Below are 20,698 nucleotides of genomic sequence, written 5' to 3' on the forward strand. Positions count from 1 at the left end.
AACCTTGTAAACTTGGAATAAACATTCAAAAATGAAACGCAAAATCAGTACATTGCTTGCTAATTTATGTATTTCATCTAAGAACTAAATGCTAAGCACTTTATAAAAAAAAATATCCGTTATGCTTAGAAATGCACTGGTAATCTTCTTAATTTTTGGTTAGACCCGGACACCAAAAATATAAAAAAAAGAGAAATATTGCTTAACATTTTAACATATTTGTAACAGAAGAGAAATATCAAATAATAGACACAATGTCAATTAATATGTCAGAAAATAAGAGTCCAATCAGCTTGAAACTTAGTTCAAATGTTCCCTATGATATGATCTTTCTAGTTTTAATGCCATATTAAAGTTTTGACCCCAATTTCACATTTCACTGAACATAGAGAATGCGTTGGGGCATCCTATATGGACACATTCTTGTTTATACCTCATTCCACGATGTCACAATGGTCCAATCGAAATAATAAATAAACATTTTTCATTTAATCATAATAAAGTAGTTAACATATGTTCTCTGTACTTTTAGGTCAGTTGTGAGTGAATCAGAAAGAACTGGTTATTCAGTGCTTCAAGTTGGAATCAGTGGATCTGGTCATATAATTGATTATTCAATTGTCAGTGGTCTAGACAACAAATTCCGTATCAACCAGAAAACAGGAATTATATCTGTTAACAGGGATTTGGATAGGGAGAAAAAGGACAAATATACTCTCCAAGTATCAGCCATCGTCAGAGGTTCACCTCCTCAAACCACTTCTACAAATGTCAATATTTTCATCGGAGACGTGAATGATATTGTACCCGAGTTCTCACAAGCTGATTACGGTATTACTTTACCAGAAGATTACAATACAGGACAAGTGTTTATGTCGGTCTCTGCAAAAGACACTGACGCAGGATCAAATGCTGAAATATCATATTCTATAACTTCAGGGAATGATGATGGGATATTTGAAATAAACCCTGATAATGGAAACTTAAATATAGGGTCACCTTTAGATTACGAAACAAGGACATCACATAAATTAGTTATATGTGCTAAAGATTGCAAACAGTGTACAAATAGTATCAGGCTTTCTGGATATGCCTCGGTCCAAATAAATGTCACTGATATCAACGATAATGGACCTCATTTTCCACAACCGTTTTATTTCCTCACGGTTAAAGAAAAAGAGCCAAATATGACACTGGTCAGTGAGGTTCATGCTAATGATAAAGATGCTGGTCACTTTGGAATTTTGACCTATCAGATTGATTCTGACAAAAATCATGATCAGTTTTTCCATGTTGATCCAAAAAATGGAAATATTTATACTAAGAGAAATTTTGATTATGAAAATCTTCCTTTTCTTCAAACAGGAAGTCATAATTATGAACTTACCATTATAGCTACGGATGTTGGAGGTCGATACACATCTGCTCCTGTTGTCATTAAAATAGCTGATGTGGATGAATTTTCACCAGAGTTTTTCTCTGATAAGTTTGTTTTTTCTGTCCCTGGAAATGCTAAGCCTAATACGGTGATCGGTCAGGTTAACGCTACAGATAAAGACGGGGGTGATGCTGGTAGGATTTTCTACACGTTAAGTGAAAACAATGACAATCTAGACTATTTTGGAATCAATATGACAACAGGACTTGTCTATGTAAAACTTGGATTTAATGATAACCCTGAAAACCGGAGGAAAAGATCAGTTGGGTTAGATTTACGTCAGAAACGTTCATTGGATAGTGATTTAGTAACTTTAGTAGTGAAAGCAAGTTCTGCTGTAGAAGATGCTAAAAAGACTACAGCAGTTTTAGAAATACAAATTGATCAAAGTTGTTCTGGATGTACACTTCTTCCTCAGACTCAGCCAGAAGAAGGCGTATCTACCACTGTTATTATAATCATTGTTTTAGTGATAATAGTGATCATTTCATTAATAATAGTTGTTCTTGTTGTAGTGCGTTATAGAAGCAGGAAAGTGCCTCCTGTAGCACAAGTTTATGAAGGAGATTTTAACGATGCTTTTGATTTTCCTGCCTCTTCTCCAAAGGCTAGAGAGGCTTACAACTACAAGGAACACATGATTACAACACCAGATGTTTCTGAACAATCTCATCACTCTGCTTCAAGTGGGCGTGGCTCCGTGGAAGCAGATGAGGATGATGAAGTTATGAGGATTAATTCACAGTCTGTTCTAAATTCATCAAGTGGATATCGTAGTAAAAATATGCCAGATTCTGGTCTACCAGATGATGACAATTTATCAGAACCTTCGGTTCAAAATTCTAAAGACTATTTAGCCAAACTTGGCATAGACACAACTGTAACTAATAAAAAATCAAAACCGATAGAACATTATTGTGATGAAGGAGGTGGGGACAATGAAAGTATTAATATTTCTGAAATAGACTATAGCAAATTTGGTCCAATTAATGATATAAGCTATAGTGAAAGTGGTAAAGACATGGGTTTCCATGAAATTGAACCTCAACATGAGGGAACAGTATCTAATGTGATAAATAGTGAAGAAGAATACTCAGGTTCTTATAACTGGGACTATTTGTTGAATTGGGGACCACAGTATCAACCATTAGCTCATGTTTTTGTTGAAATTGCTAGATTAAAAGACGATTCTATTCAACCAAAAAAACAGCCAGTGCAAACAGTTCCTCAGAGAACTATAAACTCTTCATTGAATCCTCAGGTGAAAATGGTGCCACCGCCAATCATTACAAATGCTCCGCCCACCTCTGTTCCTCAGCCTATCAGATCTAGTCATGGTTCAAGCAAATCGAAACGGACTAATAATAACATGACTACATCTTTTCAAAATATGCCTCGTTCTCCTATAGCACATGAATCAAGTTTTACCTCCCCTGCATTAACTCCGTCATTTACACCATCGCTGTCTCCATTAGCAACAAGGAGTCCGGAGCCGTCTTATAATGGACAAAACATGCAAAACATGGTACATTCTCATCAAAATACAAATCGTGGTATGCAAAATAGAGGTCGTCACCATGGCAGTGGACAGGTTATCTTGTCACATGATCCAGAGGAGGAATTAAGAATTTAAAATGTGTAATTTTAATTAGTTGTTGAAATATTTGTTCTAACTAATTTTTTTATCTATTGGTTTATGATTACTTACAAAAATATGCAATTTTTTACATGTTGAACAATTTCTAGATATTTTTATACCAATTTTTATGTAGTGTTTTTTATTAAACCATTAAAATCATTTCATATTTTAATGATCAAAATTTATATGTTCTAAAACCTTCAGTCGTGATTCATACACAAAGTAATTGAAACAATAAGCAATATGCTATAGTCCTTGTTTTTGTCTGCTTCCTTTAAAAGGATGATATTTTTCATTTGTGTCGATTATCATGTAAATATTTAGGGACATTAATGTGCCAAAGGTTCTATTTAAATGTCATAAACTATACTTACAATAAATGTGCTTAATTTTACCTTACTTAGGCATGTTACATTAAAATAGGTCAAACTATCATATCTTTGATCAGACAAAGTGCAATTAATAACATTAAACTCATATAAAAAAGATCTGGATATTTATAAAATTTTACAATAATTCTCTACTATACAGCTTTATTAATTAGTTCTCTTATATTTATTCTCTTTATCTTGATTAGCTTTACTATATTTTGTTGTCATTTTACAATATTTTGTTGTCTTGATTTGGGTTTTTTTGCCAAACAGTGACAGTTTGTTCCTTTTCTTATTATTGCACTTTTAATTTTATGAAATATTTTCTTATTAATTGGTTTGTTTTATAATGAACTTATAACATTTTCTTAATGATCGGTCACATTTAGATTGAAACATATATATACTCAACAACAAATAAAAGGCATCATTTAAGTTACTGGTAAACAATGGGGGGAAAACAATATAAATAGTGACATAATGATAAATAATAACAAAAAAAATCTTATTCAAAGCAACTTTAAATACTAGAAATATTTCATTGAAAAGTTCAATTCATTTTTGAATTTTATAGATTTCTTAATTTTTACACAAAAACAGAAAAGTGTAAAATTTGTTGTTGATAATTGCATTATTTATTGAAGTCAAACGATTTTAAACCAAATATTTTAGTGGTATAACATGGATTAGATTCTATTTAGCTTTAGTTTTATGATTTTGTTATGTTACAGTTGTTGCATTTACTAATTGCAATGTCTTCTATCATATTTATACACATAATAATAATTGTTCAAATATGTTTGTTATTAACTTTAAAAGTGCATATGGGAGGTAACTCCAATTTCCATGGGAGAAAATTCCAGTCTTCATACAATCATTCATTGTATATATTATTCATTAAATCATGATGCGTCATACCAAATATTATATTTTTTAATAAAAGAAAAAAGATGAATTAATAACTTTACATATATTTGTTATTATTTCTTTATAAGCATTTGATTCTACTGGCATAGTGTAATATATATATTAAGTATGCAAGGAATTACCTAACCATTATCCATCACACCATGCAACCACCAACATCCAACTCCTGAAAAATAGACATATGTATAACAACACACAGCACATGGTTTCAAAAAAACCTTGATACTGTCACAAAATTTCATAGTGTTAATTCAGTATAATGTGTTCACAAATCTCTAACACTGCTCCTTTGTATTGTTGTTTATATAAATAAGAAGATGTGGTATGAGTGCCAATGAGACAACTTTCCATCAATGTCGCGATGTATAGAAAACAAACAAAGTATGCACTTCAACATGGAGCCTTGACTCCCCACATAACAACAAGCCATTAAGGCCCCAAAATGACTGGTGTAAAACAATTCAAACAGGAAAACCAATGATCTAATCTGTATAAACAAACAATAAATGAGAGACACCTTTAAATCACACTTATACGGTAAACAGCAATCACTAAACAACAAGCTTCTGACTTAGGACAGGTGCATAAAAATGCAGCTGGTTAAACTGTTTTAACATGTGCCAACCTTCACCCTAACCCTGAGACAGCAATGTAACATTACAACATAAAAAAGACACCCTATAGAAAATCAATTGATATGATACTGAAATTTGGATTTCTGTTGATACATTTTGTAATATGTTTTTTTTTTGCCGTTGTAATGGATTCCTTCATTTTCCCAACTCTCATTTGTTATTTGGAATATTTGTTCTAATCTAATAATTTGTAAGATAAACAAGCAACAATTAAAAGAGAGTATAAAGATACCATTAAAACTCATTGTATAAAAAAAAAAACAATGTCAAATTTAAGAAAGAAAAACTAAAACAATCAAAAGACGAACAACTACACCAAACAACCTAGAAAATTAAAAAAACTGAGCAACAAAAACCTCATCAGGGTAATCTTGGGTGCCCCAGAAGGACCAGCAGATCCTGCTCCTAATGTGGCATCCATCATGTTGCTCTTGTTAGTACAAATCAAGTAATAGGTATTGTTCTTTCAGTCATATTTGAGGAAAAAAGGATGTGGTATTGGTTACAAAAGAATCGAATATTTTGTCATCTGTGAAACACTTATTCCATAATGGTCTTGATAGTGTCCTTAAAATTTACGAAGGCATGATTTCAACTTCATCCTCGTGAACTCGTGGTTTAATAGCTTTCTTGTTAAAAGCAACCCTCTATCAAGGAAATCAAATAAATGCATGCTAGTGAATTTTGATCAACTCAGAGATGTATGCTCGATATGCTGCTGGAATGTTACTAGAAAGTTATAGAAATGAAAAGTTCACAATCTGAAATCATCACTATGTCGTAAAGAATTGTTCTCAAACAACCTTTATTGTTTATTTTTTAAATGAAATTTATGAGATGAGGCATATTTATTGTAGATTTTTTTTCAAGTTTTATGATAAAGATGCAGTCAACATAGTCGCCAAACTTATAAAACAAAGGCATAAGATATCCTGTTTCACCTTACACAGATTTCGCCTCCGAATTTCTTCACATAAAACAACTTATAAAAGAAACTAAAAGGGATATTCAAAAGCATTGATCAAAAATAAACTAACAACGCCATGGTTAAAAAATAAACTGACAAACACAACATAGCTGACTATGCGGTATGGGCTTTGCTCATTGTTGAAGGCCGTTGTTAATTACTGTTTCATTTTGGTCTCATTGGCAATCATTCCACATCTTCTTTTTTATATATAGAAAACTGCAAACTGAGCAACACGAACCCCACCCAAAACTGGGTGGGATTTCATGTGCTTCAGGAGGGTAGACTGATTGTGCTCTACATGTTGAACCCGTCGTGATGCTCATGCAAGTTCACACCTGTTGATAAGTCTCAATTCAGAAGATCACAGCATTCTTAGAAAAGGAGATGGGATTATAGTAACAACTATTAGAAATTATCCGTCCTAATCTGGGACAAAAATATTTCATAAAATCTGGGACTATTAGTTAGTATAATAGTCCCAGATAAAATTTATGAAGGGATGATTTCAACTTCACCACTTGGGACTCTTACATGTAGTTTGATATAAAGGGTCAACCAATTCCATGTGTTTTGAAGCATAAAACCAAAAGAAGAAAAACAAAGAGATATGGCTACAACACTTACATAACAATCTTAGTTCACTAAATTTGACAGTAGTTTGCCGTGTATTTCGTATTTCTTATTTTGAGTCTATACAGGGACTTGATACTAAGTATAGGTACTGGTCTATAGACATACATCATAAGTTTTAAACAATTAAAAACTTTGTTTTAAAGAACTCCAACATATTGCTTTTTAAATATTTATTAAAAAGTCTCAGTTACGAATACTAGTAAATGCTAGACTAACATTTCTTAAAACTTCTCTCTGTCTCAGGGACTATTATACTAATATATGGGACTATTATACTTGTATACTTTTGTTCTCCAACAAATAAATCTTATTCAAAAATAACAAAGAGTTTTTACTCTGTTTACTCTATTAAAAACGCCAAGCTAGTTCATGTGCATGTGGTTAATAATGTACAGATGAGTGATTGGTATTACTTTGCTGACGTCATAAGGCGCCGAAAATTTGCGCCTGTCCCAAGTCAGGAGCCTCTGGCCTTTGTTAGTCTTGTATAATTTTGAATTTTTGTTTCTTAAATATATTTTAGTTTAGTATGATGTCCATTATCACTGAACTAGTGTACATTTTTGTTTAGAAGCCAGCGGAAGGACGCCTCCGGGTGCGGGATTTTCTCGCTGCATTGAAAACCCACTGGTGGCCTTTAGCTGTTATTTGCTCTTTGTTCGGGTTGTTGTCTCTTTGACACATTCCAATTTCCATTCTGAATTTTATTTGTACCTATTAATGAATATATTTGTAAAAATTTTGTAACTGTTTTTGCAACACAGGATAGTGGGCTTTGTGCCTTTTTCAAAAAGATATTTTTCAATTGAAAATAATCAAAGTTTGTCGGCACACCCTGAATACAACAGAGCTTGTTTTAATCTACAGGTTGTGTAAAACTGTCAGATTTTGTAGTTAATAAGTGGAAATGCCAACTTTGTGTGGTAGGAAGAAAACCTAAATAGCAAAATTTTGATATCAAATATGAGGAGATCACTCTATAAACGATCATAAACAATGTGCTTACAGGAAAATTAAAATCAGGGTCATCGGTTTCGATTTCTTGGTTATAAACAAAATAGGTAAGAAATATATATAAAAAAAAGAAGATGTGGTATGATTGCCAATGAGACAACTCTCCACAAGAGATTTCCGCAAAAAAACCCCGAAGTTTACCGAATCATCTCATCATGCATCAATCTCATCATACATCAAACATCATTATCACCATCATCGATCATCACCTTCATCAACAAAAAACGAATAATGTTGTGACCACTTCATATAATGTTGTGACCACTTCATATAATGTTGTGACCACTTCATATACTGTTTTGACCACTTCATATTATGTTGTGACCACTGCATATAATGTTTGGGCCACTGCGTATAATGGTGTGAGCACTTCATATAATGGTGTGAGCACTGCACATAATGTTGTGAGCACTGCATATAATGGTGTGAGAACTGCATATAATGCTGATCATCAACATAAGGCAGTCATGGCGTTCCATAATTTATATCACTTAGGATGTTACCATTAGGTGATACAAACACCGTATCAAAGGCAACAATGACACTTCCTGTTGCAAATTGGCCAGAACATCCATGTTCGACATTAAATTCATATGAAACGAGTGAGTGGTGAATAAAAATGTTTATCCAAATTTAAAGGCAATTCTTTTACCAATGCATGTATATATCATAAACTTAGTCCTCTGTGCACGATTTATCATTTTTTACGCAAATATAACGTATAACCGTCAATTTTTTCTCTCTGTGTCTGTAATGATTTAACAAATATGTCTGCTCATTAAATGCCGTGTTTTGAAGCCGAAGTTAACCGATTGTCACCTTAAAGTAAACAAATAACAAAAAGCTAGGGTATTGAGCACGTGTTGAACATGTTCAATCAGAGAATCGTTTATTTTAATGACAGATCCATGGGTATTGCGACCACCGGATTTTTACGAGGAGGGTTACGCTCAGGTCACTATGCATACGGAAAATAAGTAAACTTCTTCTAAATGTGGACAAATTAAAGATTTTTACTCAGAAAAAAGTATAGGTACATAAGTTGTATAATGAAAACTATCCATTTAGTTATGAAAAACATAGGCATATTTTTTTCAATCTGAGGTTTCTTATGACTTTAACATGGTTGGCTCCCTCTACGTCGTCGTTTTTCACAATTTCGAATGATCCAAACGCTTTGCAATACATTCTCAAGGTATATATGAATCCGTATACTCCATTGATTGGAGCAGTGAAGGCGCCTGTAAAATGATTATAGCTGTTGTGAATATTGGTCTTCACTAAATCGAATACTATAATATGGTGTGGTCCTGGGTTCAATTCGTTGTGACTCATTTGTGCAAAGAATGCAACCGTTCGAATGTCTGGCGCTGATGTGACATCGCTCAGAAGTCTTGATTCTATAATACAAAAGGATGGCTATACAATAAAAGATATGAAAATTTAAATTGAAAATAAGGTGTAGTTAACACCGGTTAATTAAAGGCACTGGCTACGGTTACATGGAAATGTAACAATAATAAAAATATTATTGTTACATTGGAGACTAAATACCGGAATGCATGGTCGGGTAAGGACCTGATTAATTACGAATGTAAAAATAAATATTGAGGCTACGGTTACATAGCGTTATTGTTACATGAACTTGAAACAGCAATGTACGATGGGACTTGTAATATGTACTAATTCATAAAAATTGATGACGTTTATTTTATATTTACAATACATACAATTTCTTTATTTTTGTATTTACAAAGACAGTTTCTACATATCCCGAGTAAGTGGTTTTGGAGCATGTTTAAGTCCGACGCATTTTTGATGAATCCACTCCAAGCTGCCATCACACACCAGTGATGCCGCATTACGAACGTCTGTATTGCATACCGTGCAATTCTATTCTGCAATATTCCTTTTAGAAGATAAGGCAATCTTTAATGTTTGCCATGCTTCTGGTGAGAAATACTTCCTTATCCGATATTTTGGTTGAAAGCATGTGGTATAGTTTCATGTCGTCTTTCGATATGATCGCACTGCCGTCCATTACGGATTTTAGGTTTACCTTAAATTTCAGTATCCAACTTAGGAGTTAGCAAACCTTGCTTTTGATGTATCATTTTTTTCAGAGTTTGTTCCTATAGCTGTAAGAAATTTTGTTTCTTGATATTGTTTCAGTTTCGTATCAAACGCATCCCAAGTTTAAAATTTTTCATCCAAAACAAAATTGGTAATAGAAATGTCTTCATCCATTGTTCAAAGTATAATGACAGTAATAAGAGTAGATGTGCAGTTCAATACATAAAAAAGTGAACACTTTTCTCAGCCCGAGTTCTCAACAACAAACCATTTTTCGCCTTTTGCACTGCTAATCTTAAGTTGTACCTTTAAGAACATCAAAACCATTATAAATACGTAAAACTATTTAAACGCCATTTGCTGAATAATAATATTTATTATTTATCATTATTAGAAGTATAATTGTTTAGTACATATGAAAGAATTAAGCAACATAACTATAGAAAATTTAAATTTAATAAATCTAGCGTACATTGCTGTTTTTCATGTAACAATAACACAATGTAACCGTAGCCTCAATAATTATTGTTACATTCGTAATTAATCGGTTCCTTACCCAACTTTGCATTCCGGCAATTAGTCTCCGATGTAACAATAATATTTTTTTTATTGTTACATTTCCATGTAACCGTAGCCAGTGCCTTAATTAAAAGGAAGGTATTTTCAATAAAATTACGAATTATTATACTAAATTAACCGAAAGAGACACGCATTTTACCCACTTGCTAATCATGTTGTCTCCCAAAGTATGTGCAGAATTCTCATATGGATAGTTTAATCAACTGCATGGTGGAAAATGTTTGGGTTCCAAGTCACAAAAAAAATGGTGAACCTAACAAACATTTTAAAAACCTACATAAGAATGTGACAGGCCAGTCTCAGATCCAGAACGGGTTGTGGAAAAGATGAATAAAATATGAAAGCGAAGATGACACAAGAAAACTGAAACATGCTACGTAGATGCAAATGAATTTTAAACTTTCTTGTGAAGGATTTTAAAAACAGGAGAGGGGAAATGATTTTGATCCGGGTATCCTGAACGATTTTGGCATAACAAATATTGTGAACATTGAGTACTGGTATTTTGATAAAACAGTTTTCGACCGTCATTTTCTTTAATAAAACACGCATGTATTTCAATCGAGATAACAAAGTATAAAAAAGCTCAAAACCAGCAAAACAGAACTAGATAATATCTTTTAGCCAATCTTTGACCATTATTCAATTTGAAAGAAGCTGTTGTGAAACGACTGATTATATGCCTGTCCAAAATCATGAATCTAGAAAATGGTTGTCTTTATTTTCCCCAGTTGGAACGCTTGTATATATTTGATTGCAGATCTTTGATAGTTTTTGAAATGTTACTCTAGATCATTTACAATTTGACATATTACGTAGATATTTGATTATTGCTGAGGAGCTTATGTTAAGCTGTACATTTCGTCTATTGCTGACGAGCTTATTTTAACTTGTACATTTGTCTATTGCCGAGGAGCTTATGTTTACCTGTACATTAATCTATTGCTGAGAAGCTTATGTTAACCTGCACATTTTGTTTATTGCTGAGGAGAATATGTTAACCTGTACATTTAGTCTATTGATAAGGAACTTATGTTGATCTGTAAATTTGGTCAATTGCTAATTATGAGCATATGTTAAAAGAGGGACGAAAGATACCAAAAGGATAGGCAAACTCATAAATCTAAAACAAACTGACAACGCCATGGCTAAAAATGAAAAAGACAAACAGAAAAACAATAGTAAACATGACACAACATAGAAAACTAAAAAATAAACAACACGAACCCCACCAAAAACTAGGGGTGATCTCAGGTGCTCCGGAAGGGTAAGCAGATCCTGCTCCACATGTGGCACCCGTCGTGTTGCTTATGTGATTACAAATCCGGTAAATAGTCTAATTAACCTGTTTTTTTGTCTATTGCTTAGGAAAATATGTTCACCTGTACATTTTGTATATAATGTAGTCATTTTTATAAATTTCCTGTTTACAAAACTTTGAATTTTTCGAAAAACTAAGGATTTTCTTATCCCAGGCATATATTACATAAGCCGTATTCGGCACAACTTTTTGGAATTTTGGATTCTCAATGCTCTACAACTTTGTTTGGCTTTATATCTATTTTGATATGAGCGTCACTGATGAGTCTTATGTAGACGAAACGCGCGTCTGGCGTACTAAATTATAATCCAGGTACCTTTGATAACTATATTTTCTACTGCTGGGGAGAATATGTTAACCTGTGTATTTTGTTGTCTATTGCTGAGGAGCTTATGTTTACCTATACATTTTATCTATTGTTGACGATCTTATGTTCACCTGTACATTAAGTTTATTGCTGAGTAGCTTATATTAACCTGTAAATTTTGTCTATTGCTGAGGAGAATATTTTTACCTGTACATTTTGTCTATTGCTGGGGAGCTTGTTGATCTGTATATCTGGTCAATTGCTAATGAGCTTATGTAACCTGTACATTTTGTCTATTGCTTGGAAGCTTATGTTTACTGGTACATTTTGATTGTGTGCGCCTGCTTGCTTTTGTGTGTATGTCAATATGTTTCATGTGGTTGCTGTACTCAAACATTGCCTTTCGCTTTAATTTTTTGATGCAAGCGTCACTATTCAGTCTTATGAAACCGTAACACGAGTCTGGCATACAAATTTGTAAGATAATAAAGACTTTATCTTTAACATTTTATTAGTATTCAAAGCGGTGCAATCAACCAGCCAGTAAAGTATGGACTACCATTTCTATCACTTAGAATGCGACCAGTAGGCGATATGGTAGAGTGGGTTCTTACATACACAGTATCTCCAACATTTAAGGCAAGGATGACGCTTCCAGTTGTAAATTGGCCAGCACATCCACCGTCGACATTCACATGGATCGTCCCCTCCACCTCGTCATTCTTAATAAATTCGAATACTCCATAACCATGGCAAGACATACTCAATGTATATATAAACCCGTATACTCCATTGATCGGAGCACTGAAGGCGCCTGTATAACGATTGTAGCTGTTGTGAATATTGGTCTTAACTGAATCAAATGCTATAGTGTGGTGCGGTCCTGGGCTCTCCTCATTGTGACTCAGTTGTGCGTAGAATGCAACCGTTTGGGTAGTTTGTCTAACCGCTTGCCTATCCATAAGCTGTGATACTGAAATATGACACAATTTTGAATGAATAATACTAATAGTTATCAAAGGTACCAGGATTATAATTTAGTACACCAGCCGCGCGTTTCGTCTACATAAGACACATCAGTGACGCTCATATCAAAATATTTATAAAGCCAAACAAGTACAAAGTTGAAGACCATTGAGGACCCAAAATTCCAAAAAAAGTTGTGCCAAATACGTCTAAGGTAATCTATGCCTGGGATTAGACAATCCTTAGTTTTTCGAAAAAATAATGATTTTGTAAACCGGAAATTTTAAAAGTCTTCTTCAATCAAATCATAATAAAAATGACCTGATAGAAGTACGTGGGACACCTGTTGTTTCGTGGTTCCCAGTCCTTAAATCCTTCCACATTCTATAAAATTGAGAATGGAAACGGGGAATTTTTAAGAACAACCCGACCAACGAGTAGAAAACAGGCCAAGGCGACCCATAGATCTTCAACACAGGCAGTCGTCAGCAGGCCCCTGAATAAAAATGAGTACTAGTTCAACGAAAATCGACGTCACACTAAACTCCGAAACATATAAATGAAAAAAAAGAACAACACACATATAGTGTGAACATATATCTTACCGAAAACGATGAGCAAAGTGTTTGTGAGATGTGGACCTATTTGTATTCATCCAACTGAATTGCATTTTATTGCGCACATACTTATATAACATGAACATGAAAACAAGCACTAACCTCTATCAAGTGAAACTTCTCCCTTTCTTATTTTTGATAATGGTTCAAAGTCCCTGTTTTGATTGTCCTCTCTCAACGAAGTATCATCTGCTGGTGCCGATTCTATGTTGGACTTTGACTTCATAATAAGTGTTCGAAGAACAGAAAAAGAGTTATCATGAATTCTTTGTAATCGTGTCACCTTGGAAAGTGTCATCTGCAGGTGTAAGATTTCTTTTTTCTGAGTCAAAACAATCATATTTAGATCCTCGATCTTTTTGGTTTGCCTCAAAACAACTGATTCGACCTTAGTAAGTCTTTCTTCATAACCATGTTGTTGCAATGCAATGTCCGCACATATGCCAAGAAAAGTGGCGAACAAAATAACAATTCCATGGATTTTTATCAACATTACACTGATATTACCTCTTTAGTACTTTTAAATCCGTCTACTGTGAATTGTAGATAAACAATTATGTTCCAGTTAATATCACAATTTGACCGTAGATACGTAGATCAGATTTTTTCAACACTATGCAAGATAAAGAAAAGAAACATAATTCATCACCCTTGCCATTGTGTGTATTCATAAAAAAGCAAGCACAGTTGGTTTCAATGAATTGGAAATATGGCAGACTTTGTATTTTTCCAAATAAAAATACAAGAGACACTTGCAGATGATCAAAAGGTTGTACACCTTATAAAAGAGAGGCGACATATACCAGAGGGACAATCAAACTCCTAAGTTGGGGGAAAAACCCTGACATCGCCGTGGCTAAAAACGAAAAAGAAAAGACAAACAGATAAATAAAGGCAACAGTAGTATACCGCAAAAAACAAAATCGGGGTAACAAACTAAAACTGAGGGAAACGCATTAAATATAAGAGGAGAACAACGACACAACACTACAATGTAACACACACAGAAACGGACCAACCATCAGACAAAATCCCACGAGAATAACAAATATAACATCAAAACCAAGTACATGAATTTGGGATGGACAAGTACCGTGACACGTCTTTTCGCAATGTGAATTTACACTAAAAAATAAGAGAAAACAAACGACGCAACGTTAAAATGTAACACACACAGAAACGAACTATAATATAACAATGGCCATATTCCTGACTTGGTACAGGACATTTTTAAAGGAAAAAATGGCGGGTTGAAACTGGTTTTGTGGCATGCCAAACCTCCCCTTTTATAGCCATGTGAAATATAACATTAAAATGACAACTCAACACCACAGGACTACAATATAAATAAATTGGAGAATACAATTGACAAAGAAACACACGAACAACAGCCAACAAAAGGCAACAAGTTGAAAATTTTAATACACCAGAAGTGCATTTTATCCACACAAGATCTACTAGTGATGCCCTGATACAAAAGTTTGAAAGCCGAAACAAGCATAAAGTCGAACAGCATCTAGGACCAAAAGATAAAAAAAGTTGTGCCAAAAACGGCCAGGGTTTTCTGTTTAATAGGTACCAGAACATCCTTATTATTTAGAATAATTTATACTTTTGCATACAGTAAATTTATAAAATTACTGAATAAAAGCTGTACATGATAGAACTGAAATATTAACTAATTACAGGAAACAACTGAAATACATTACATAACCAGACATTTGCAACACAAAATGTAGACACATCCGAATCAGTTTAAACCTCAACGCCAAGTGACGTCATATTTGAAATTGTAAAAAATGACAAAAAAATGATGACGTCATTTGAATTTGTTAAACAGATCATCAAAAAATGAAAAATGACGTCATTTTAATGAATAAGATAGAATTAGGATTGATTTAAGATCATATTTGAACTAAATACTGATATTGCATTTAATAACAATGCACATTTTAATATTTATTAATAGCAAACTAAGGTAGCAATTAACTATATTATTAAGCTATGTCCGGTTTGTTTTGAATCTTACTTCAAACGTAAAATATCGTACTGATTACGTTGAACAAAATGAAATCTAATAAATGAATGCGGTGATTAATATTATTTACCATCACACATAAATATAAAAGAAAAGACGTCAACACATTTGACAAAATCCGATGAGAATTACAAATATAACATTAAACATTTAAACTAAATACATGAATTTGGGATAGACAAGTACCGTAACACGTCTTATAGTAATGCGAATTAACACTCAACAAAATAGTCACAATCGGGAATAAGTCACGTTTGGTAATTAAAAGATTAGACAACATAATGACAAACAACAATCTACCATATGGTAAAAATGTCCTTAGATAAACAATAGTACATATAACACAATATTGAAAACTATAAATAAAACCTTAATGTATATAAAAAATGACGCCTGATTGAAACGTGAAGAGACAGATAGATGTGGAACATAACAGAATAATATGACACGCCAATTTCAGATAGACCAAGGACAATTGGTGGAAAGAGAGGATAACAGATGACTTTAGACTAAGAAGTGTGTTACTATATTCGATTACTGCTTGATATCCTTTATTAAGTGGAAATATTTATGAACCTACAAATATGTTATGTTTTTGAAACCGAAGATAAGACGTTTTCATGTTAAAAACTGGGCTTAGGGCCGGGAAAAATGTGAAAAACTGTACCGTGATTTAAAAAATATCGGACATACTAAGGTAAAAACTACTTAACTACCTATGGTGTAAAGAAGAGGCAAAGCAACCTTTACGAAATTGTACTGTCAAGTAAGAACCGATATTTTCCATCATCTGCAAGCTTCTATTACGGCAAACTATTCTTAATATAGAATAAAAGGTTGTTGTTTTTTAAAATGGAAAACGAGAGTCAATAAAAACTGACAAGGTTAAACTTCATTAACAAATGGAACGAGAGAAAACAACTAATTTCCCTGGCTGGGTACAGACATATTTTGATGAATACATTAATGAACACATGCTTATATAGCTAGCTAATCCGTAAATCTGCATGACAAGTGTTTATTGATATTGACAAACTTGGGTGCTCAACCCAACCAGACATACAGACACACATGTTATTGAGATTATAGTTGGTATCAAGCAGTCAAAATTGATAACTATCAAATATGTCATGTCAAATTAATCGAAAAGTATATCCAGGGAAATGTGTAAAATAATGGGATGCATGACTAAAACAAAATAATTGAAAAATCGTCTAAAAGAAATAGTCAACAATGCTTTTCAAAATAAAAATGGTAACATACGCTATGACTTTATTACTTGGCATACCATACGGCATATTTTGTTAATAGTGAACAAAAGGGTAAAACATACTACACAGAGGAACTATAGCGATCAGTAAGCTTGAGTTTCATATTGACAACATATTTGTTGAATTTTGCGGTAGACTTATTCGACAAATTTCCAGCATTCCGATGGGAACGGACTGAGCGCCTCTTTTTGCCGATCTCTTCTTTATTTCATATAAATCGGAGCTCATCCAGGCCTTGTATAAAAACAAGAAGATAAAAGAAGTCGGGTCATTTAAGGGGTCATCCATAATTGTCAACCATTTTCCAAAGTGTACAAAACGTACACTTGGGGGGAGGGGGTTAAAAAATCAACATTTTTACCGTACGCTTTTTTTTTTATTTCCGGAATTTATATCGTTTCCGTCAGGAAAGTCGATTTATAAAATCGAAAATTGGCTTGGGTGTGTTTCTCTTCTTATTTCTTCTTTATTATTTTCACTTGATGATATTGATTTCGATATCATAATTCTACTCAATCGGGATTGAACGATTACAAGATCAAATCATTATCATATGAAAACTAAATCTTTCAAAAATATGAACTAGTAAAATTATTTAAACAAAAAGTTTGCAAGCATTTCTCAGTACCCCTGATTGTCAATTTCACCTGCTTTATTATTGATCGATATCGTTTTACTCTATTTAATAAACAAAATTGATGGAAACACTAACATGCTAAATTCTTTGAATGTTTTGATTTTGACAAGACGTCATTTTGTGAAAAGATTTTAAACTGGTCCTTCGATTAATTTCCTTGTAATGCGTTCCAAAATAGTTAACCAGTAAACCGGAAGTAAACTGATTTTTTCTTCGTATAAGCCTCCTTTAATTAGGAGCACCTCCATATGAAGTTTAACCTTAACTTAAAAAATATCCAATATATGTACACGTTACAGTATATATACATAAACGATAATAGTGCCATGAATGGCATATTTACAGGGACCTTTTAAATAGAAATACAGGCGGGAAAATTAAAAACTCAAAATGTTTTAAAACATTACACTTTTATTGATTACTGTCTTGAGCTCTGATTCCATCAACAACTGTCAGTCCATACTTTACAAATGCAATATAACCATGTATTTCCCTTTCTTTGATTCTTAGCATAATTTATGTGCCCTTTTGATAATCTTTTGCATGCTCTAGGTGCCCTTTTTTTATTGGAGTTACCATTCCCACTGTGTGATAGGGGAAACACTAATTTTTGTACTCTTTATTCTGACAAAACACAAGCATCATAGATGTCATCAAATAAAACAGTCAGATATGTTTTAGTTTTTTTTTCAATGCAAATTTCTATATTAAACTAAAATATAATAGACAGGATCTTCTTTTTATTGAGAATGACCGATTCTTCTCTTGAAATCTGAAAATGGTTGATGTACACTTTTTGAGGGAGGGTGGGGGGTCTGAAAAAGTGTACGTTTTGTACACTTTGGAAAATGGTTGACAATTATGGATGACCCCTAATTTCACATTAAGATATATTGATGATGTTCTTTCCATTAACAACTCCAACTTTTCTGATTGGTTTCAGTTAATGTAACCCCAGAACTATAAACTAAAGAAACAACAGTCACGGTTTTCTCCGCCCCGTTATTTTTTTACGTATAACTCGAATTTGACATACACAGTCATCTCAGTACCAGAATCAATGACAAACGAGATGATTTTTATTTTGAAATTATCAATCCCCCCTCCCCCACTTTTGTAGCAATTTACCAACTTCACCTGCATATGGGATATACATTTATCCAACCTATTCAAGAGCACGCAGCAACTACTCAGACTTCGCAAAACGTCACCAGTGTCTGTTTGTCAAAAAACTTGTCGTTCTTTTCTAAAAAGAAGGTCATTGGAAGGTACCAAGACCTTGTTGATAAATATTCCGAATCAACTGCACAAATAATACACTATGGTCTTGATTCTTGGTACTGACGTAATTTTCATCTTAATTACGTGTTATAGTATTCTTTGATTTGTCATTCTTATATTACTTTTACCGTTTAGTCTGTTTTTGGTAATATCCATTTTAAGTGGCTGTATACTTATACACCCCATCATTGTGGTATTGTTCTATGATTATTTTTGTATTCTTGTCTTTATCTTTTCTAATATGTTTAGTCTATATACATTTTAGTGATTCTTTGTAACAATGACGTGTCTCTGTACTTTTACATCCTGTCATTGTTCTATCCTTTTTGATTTTTCATCGGAGTTCATTATTTTTGTGATTTTACTTTCGATCACACGTTTGTTCTCCTAAAATTTGTCAGTGAGAAAACAATGAATTTAAACTGTTAGTATGTGTAATATTTGTACGACACTCTTTGAATAGTCTATTGTCTTTGTCTATTCTAATGCGAATTCACCAACCCAGTATTCAGCACTTTTGTGTTGCCATGAAATATCATTCATATGTAATTTTCTGTAAATTAACTGTTGACAAAAAAATACAACTGTTTCTACAACCATAACATAGATTGGACTTATTTAGCCCAAAATTTCGTAATTTTCGGTAATCAATTTAGTTCTTCTTCCATTTGTTCTGATTCGAGCGAAACCAGTGAGTATAAATAGAGGCAACAGTAGTATACCGCTGTCCGAAACGCATTCTTCGATTGAAAAAAAACCCGGGTTACAAACTTAAACAGAGGGAAACGCATTAGATATAAGAGGAGAACAACGACACAACATTAAAATTTAACACACACAGAAACGAACTAAGCATTAAACAAAATGCAGACGAAACCTGGCATATCAAACTGTAAGTCGGGTATCTTTGATGAGTTTTTTGTTTAATTAATTTAACTATAGAATTTTCGTGAGCGTTTGTCTAAAATTGTTTTTGTAATTAGAACATCGGGTGAATTGATTGCAGAACTTTTGTAGACAATGTAGAGCTGATATTTTGCGTGAACATCTGTGTATTGTTGCTGATCGGATGGTGCGGTATAAATGATTTTTAGTATTTTTTTGTCGTTTAATTGCTTTCTCCATGATATATACCACACACCTTTTTTCCTCATTATATGAAATGGCATTAGTCTACGTTAAAAGTTACAAAAATAGACTTTATAACAATAACACAAATCTTTACCATCCGAGTGTATTCCGACAGATAGTGGGTTGGCGTTTAACATAAGCTATTTATCATGTTTCTCAATTTTATTAAATTTTTAAAGCGATGAAATCAGCCATCCAGCAAAATACGGACTACCATTGATATCGCTTAAAATTAGACCAGAAGGTGTTTTGGTAGAGTGAGTTCTAACATACACCGTATCTCAAATATTTAAGACAACAACGATGCTTCCTGTCGAAAATTGACCAGAACACCCATTTTTGACATTGACATGGATTGTTCCTTTGACCTCGGGGAAAGATCATTAGTTAAATGACATAAAATGATCAACAAAGAAACTGGCACTAAACAATAAAATGCCAAGTATCCGTGAAATTGGAATCCTGTTATTTTTCCAAGATATGTATTATTTTTTTTCAATATACTTTGAAATTGAATTATAAAAAGGACTAACCTCGGTTAATAAAAAAATCACTTGGTATTATTTCTGAAATTCGTTCCAAGTTCTTGTCTTGGTTGTCCTTTCTCAACAAAGTATTCTCTCCTGGTGTCGATTTTAAGTTGATCTTTGACTTTATTATGAGTTTTCGTAGAACCGAAATGGATTTTTCGTGAATTCCTTGTAATCGTGCCACCTGAAAAAGTGTAATCTTCAATTTTGTGATTTCATTTTTCTGAGTCTGAACAACCGATTTTAATTCTTCGATCTCGTTGGATTGCTTCACACGAACTTTATCTACCTGGTTCAGTCTCTCTTCATACCGATGTAGT

At 33.2% G+C, this 20,698-nt stretch overlaps 1 protein-coding gene and 1 long non-coding RNA gene across 2 annotated transcripts in view; one reads left to right on the forward strand and one right to left on the reverse strand.

The window, feature by feature from the left end:
- The window catches only part of LOC139486793 (protein dachsous-like), a 64,692-nt gene extending 60,277 nt beyond the window's left edge, over positions 1-4,415 (forward strand). The window contains exon 19 of the mRNA XM_071271765.1: positions 533-4,415. Within this exon, the coding sequence (XP_071127866.1) occupies positions 533-3,071 (2,539 nt within the window). The 3' untranslated portion in view covers positions 3,072-4,415. The remainder of the gene's footprint in view (positions 1-532) is intronic.
- Positions 4,416-12,400: 7,985 nt separating this feature from the next.
- LOC139486997 (uncharacterized) lies at positions 12,401-14,015 on the reverse strand. Its single transcript, XR_011655708.1, has 2 exons — positions 13,593-14,015; positions 12,401-12,880 (listed from the first exon to the last, which is right to left on the reverse strand). It is a non-coding gene; the product is annotated as an uncharacterized lncRNA (long non-coding RNA).
- Between the last annotated feature and the right edge of the window lie 6,683 nt (positions 14,016-20,698).

Source organism: Mytilus edulis, chromosome 8, assembly GCF_963676685.1.
Source record: "Mytilus edulis chromosome 8, xbMytEdul2.2, whole genome shotgun sequence".
Classification (NCBI taxonomy): domain Eukaryota; kingdom Metazoa; phylum Mollusca; class Bivalvia; order Mytilida; family Mytilidae; genus Mytilus; species Mytilus edulis.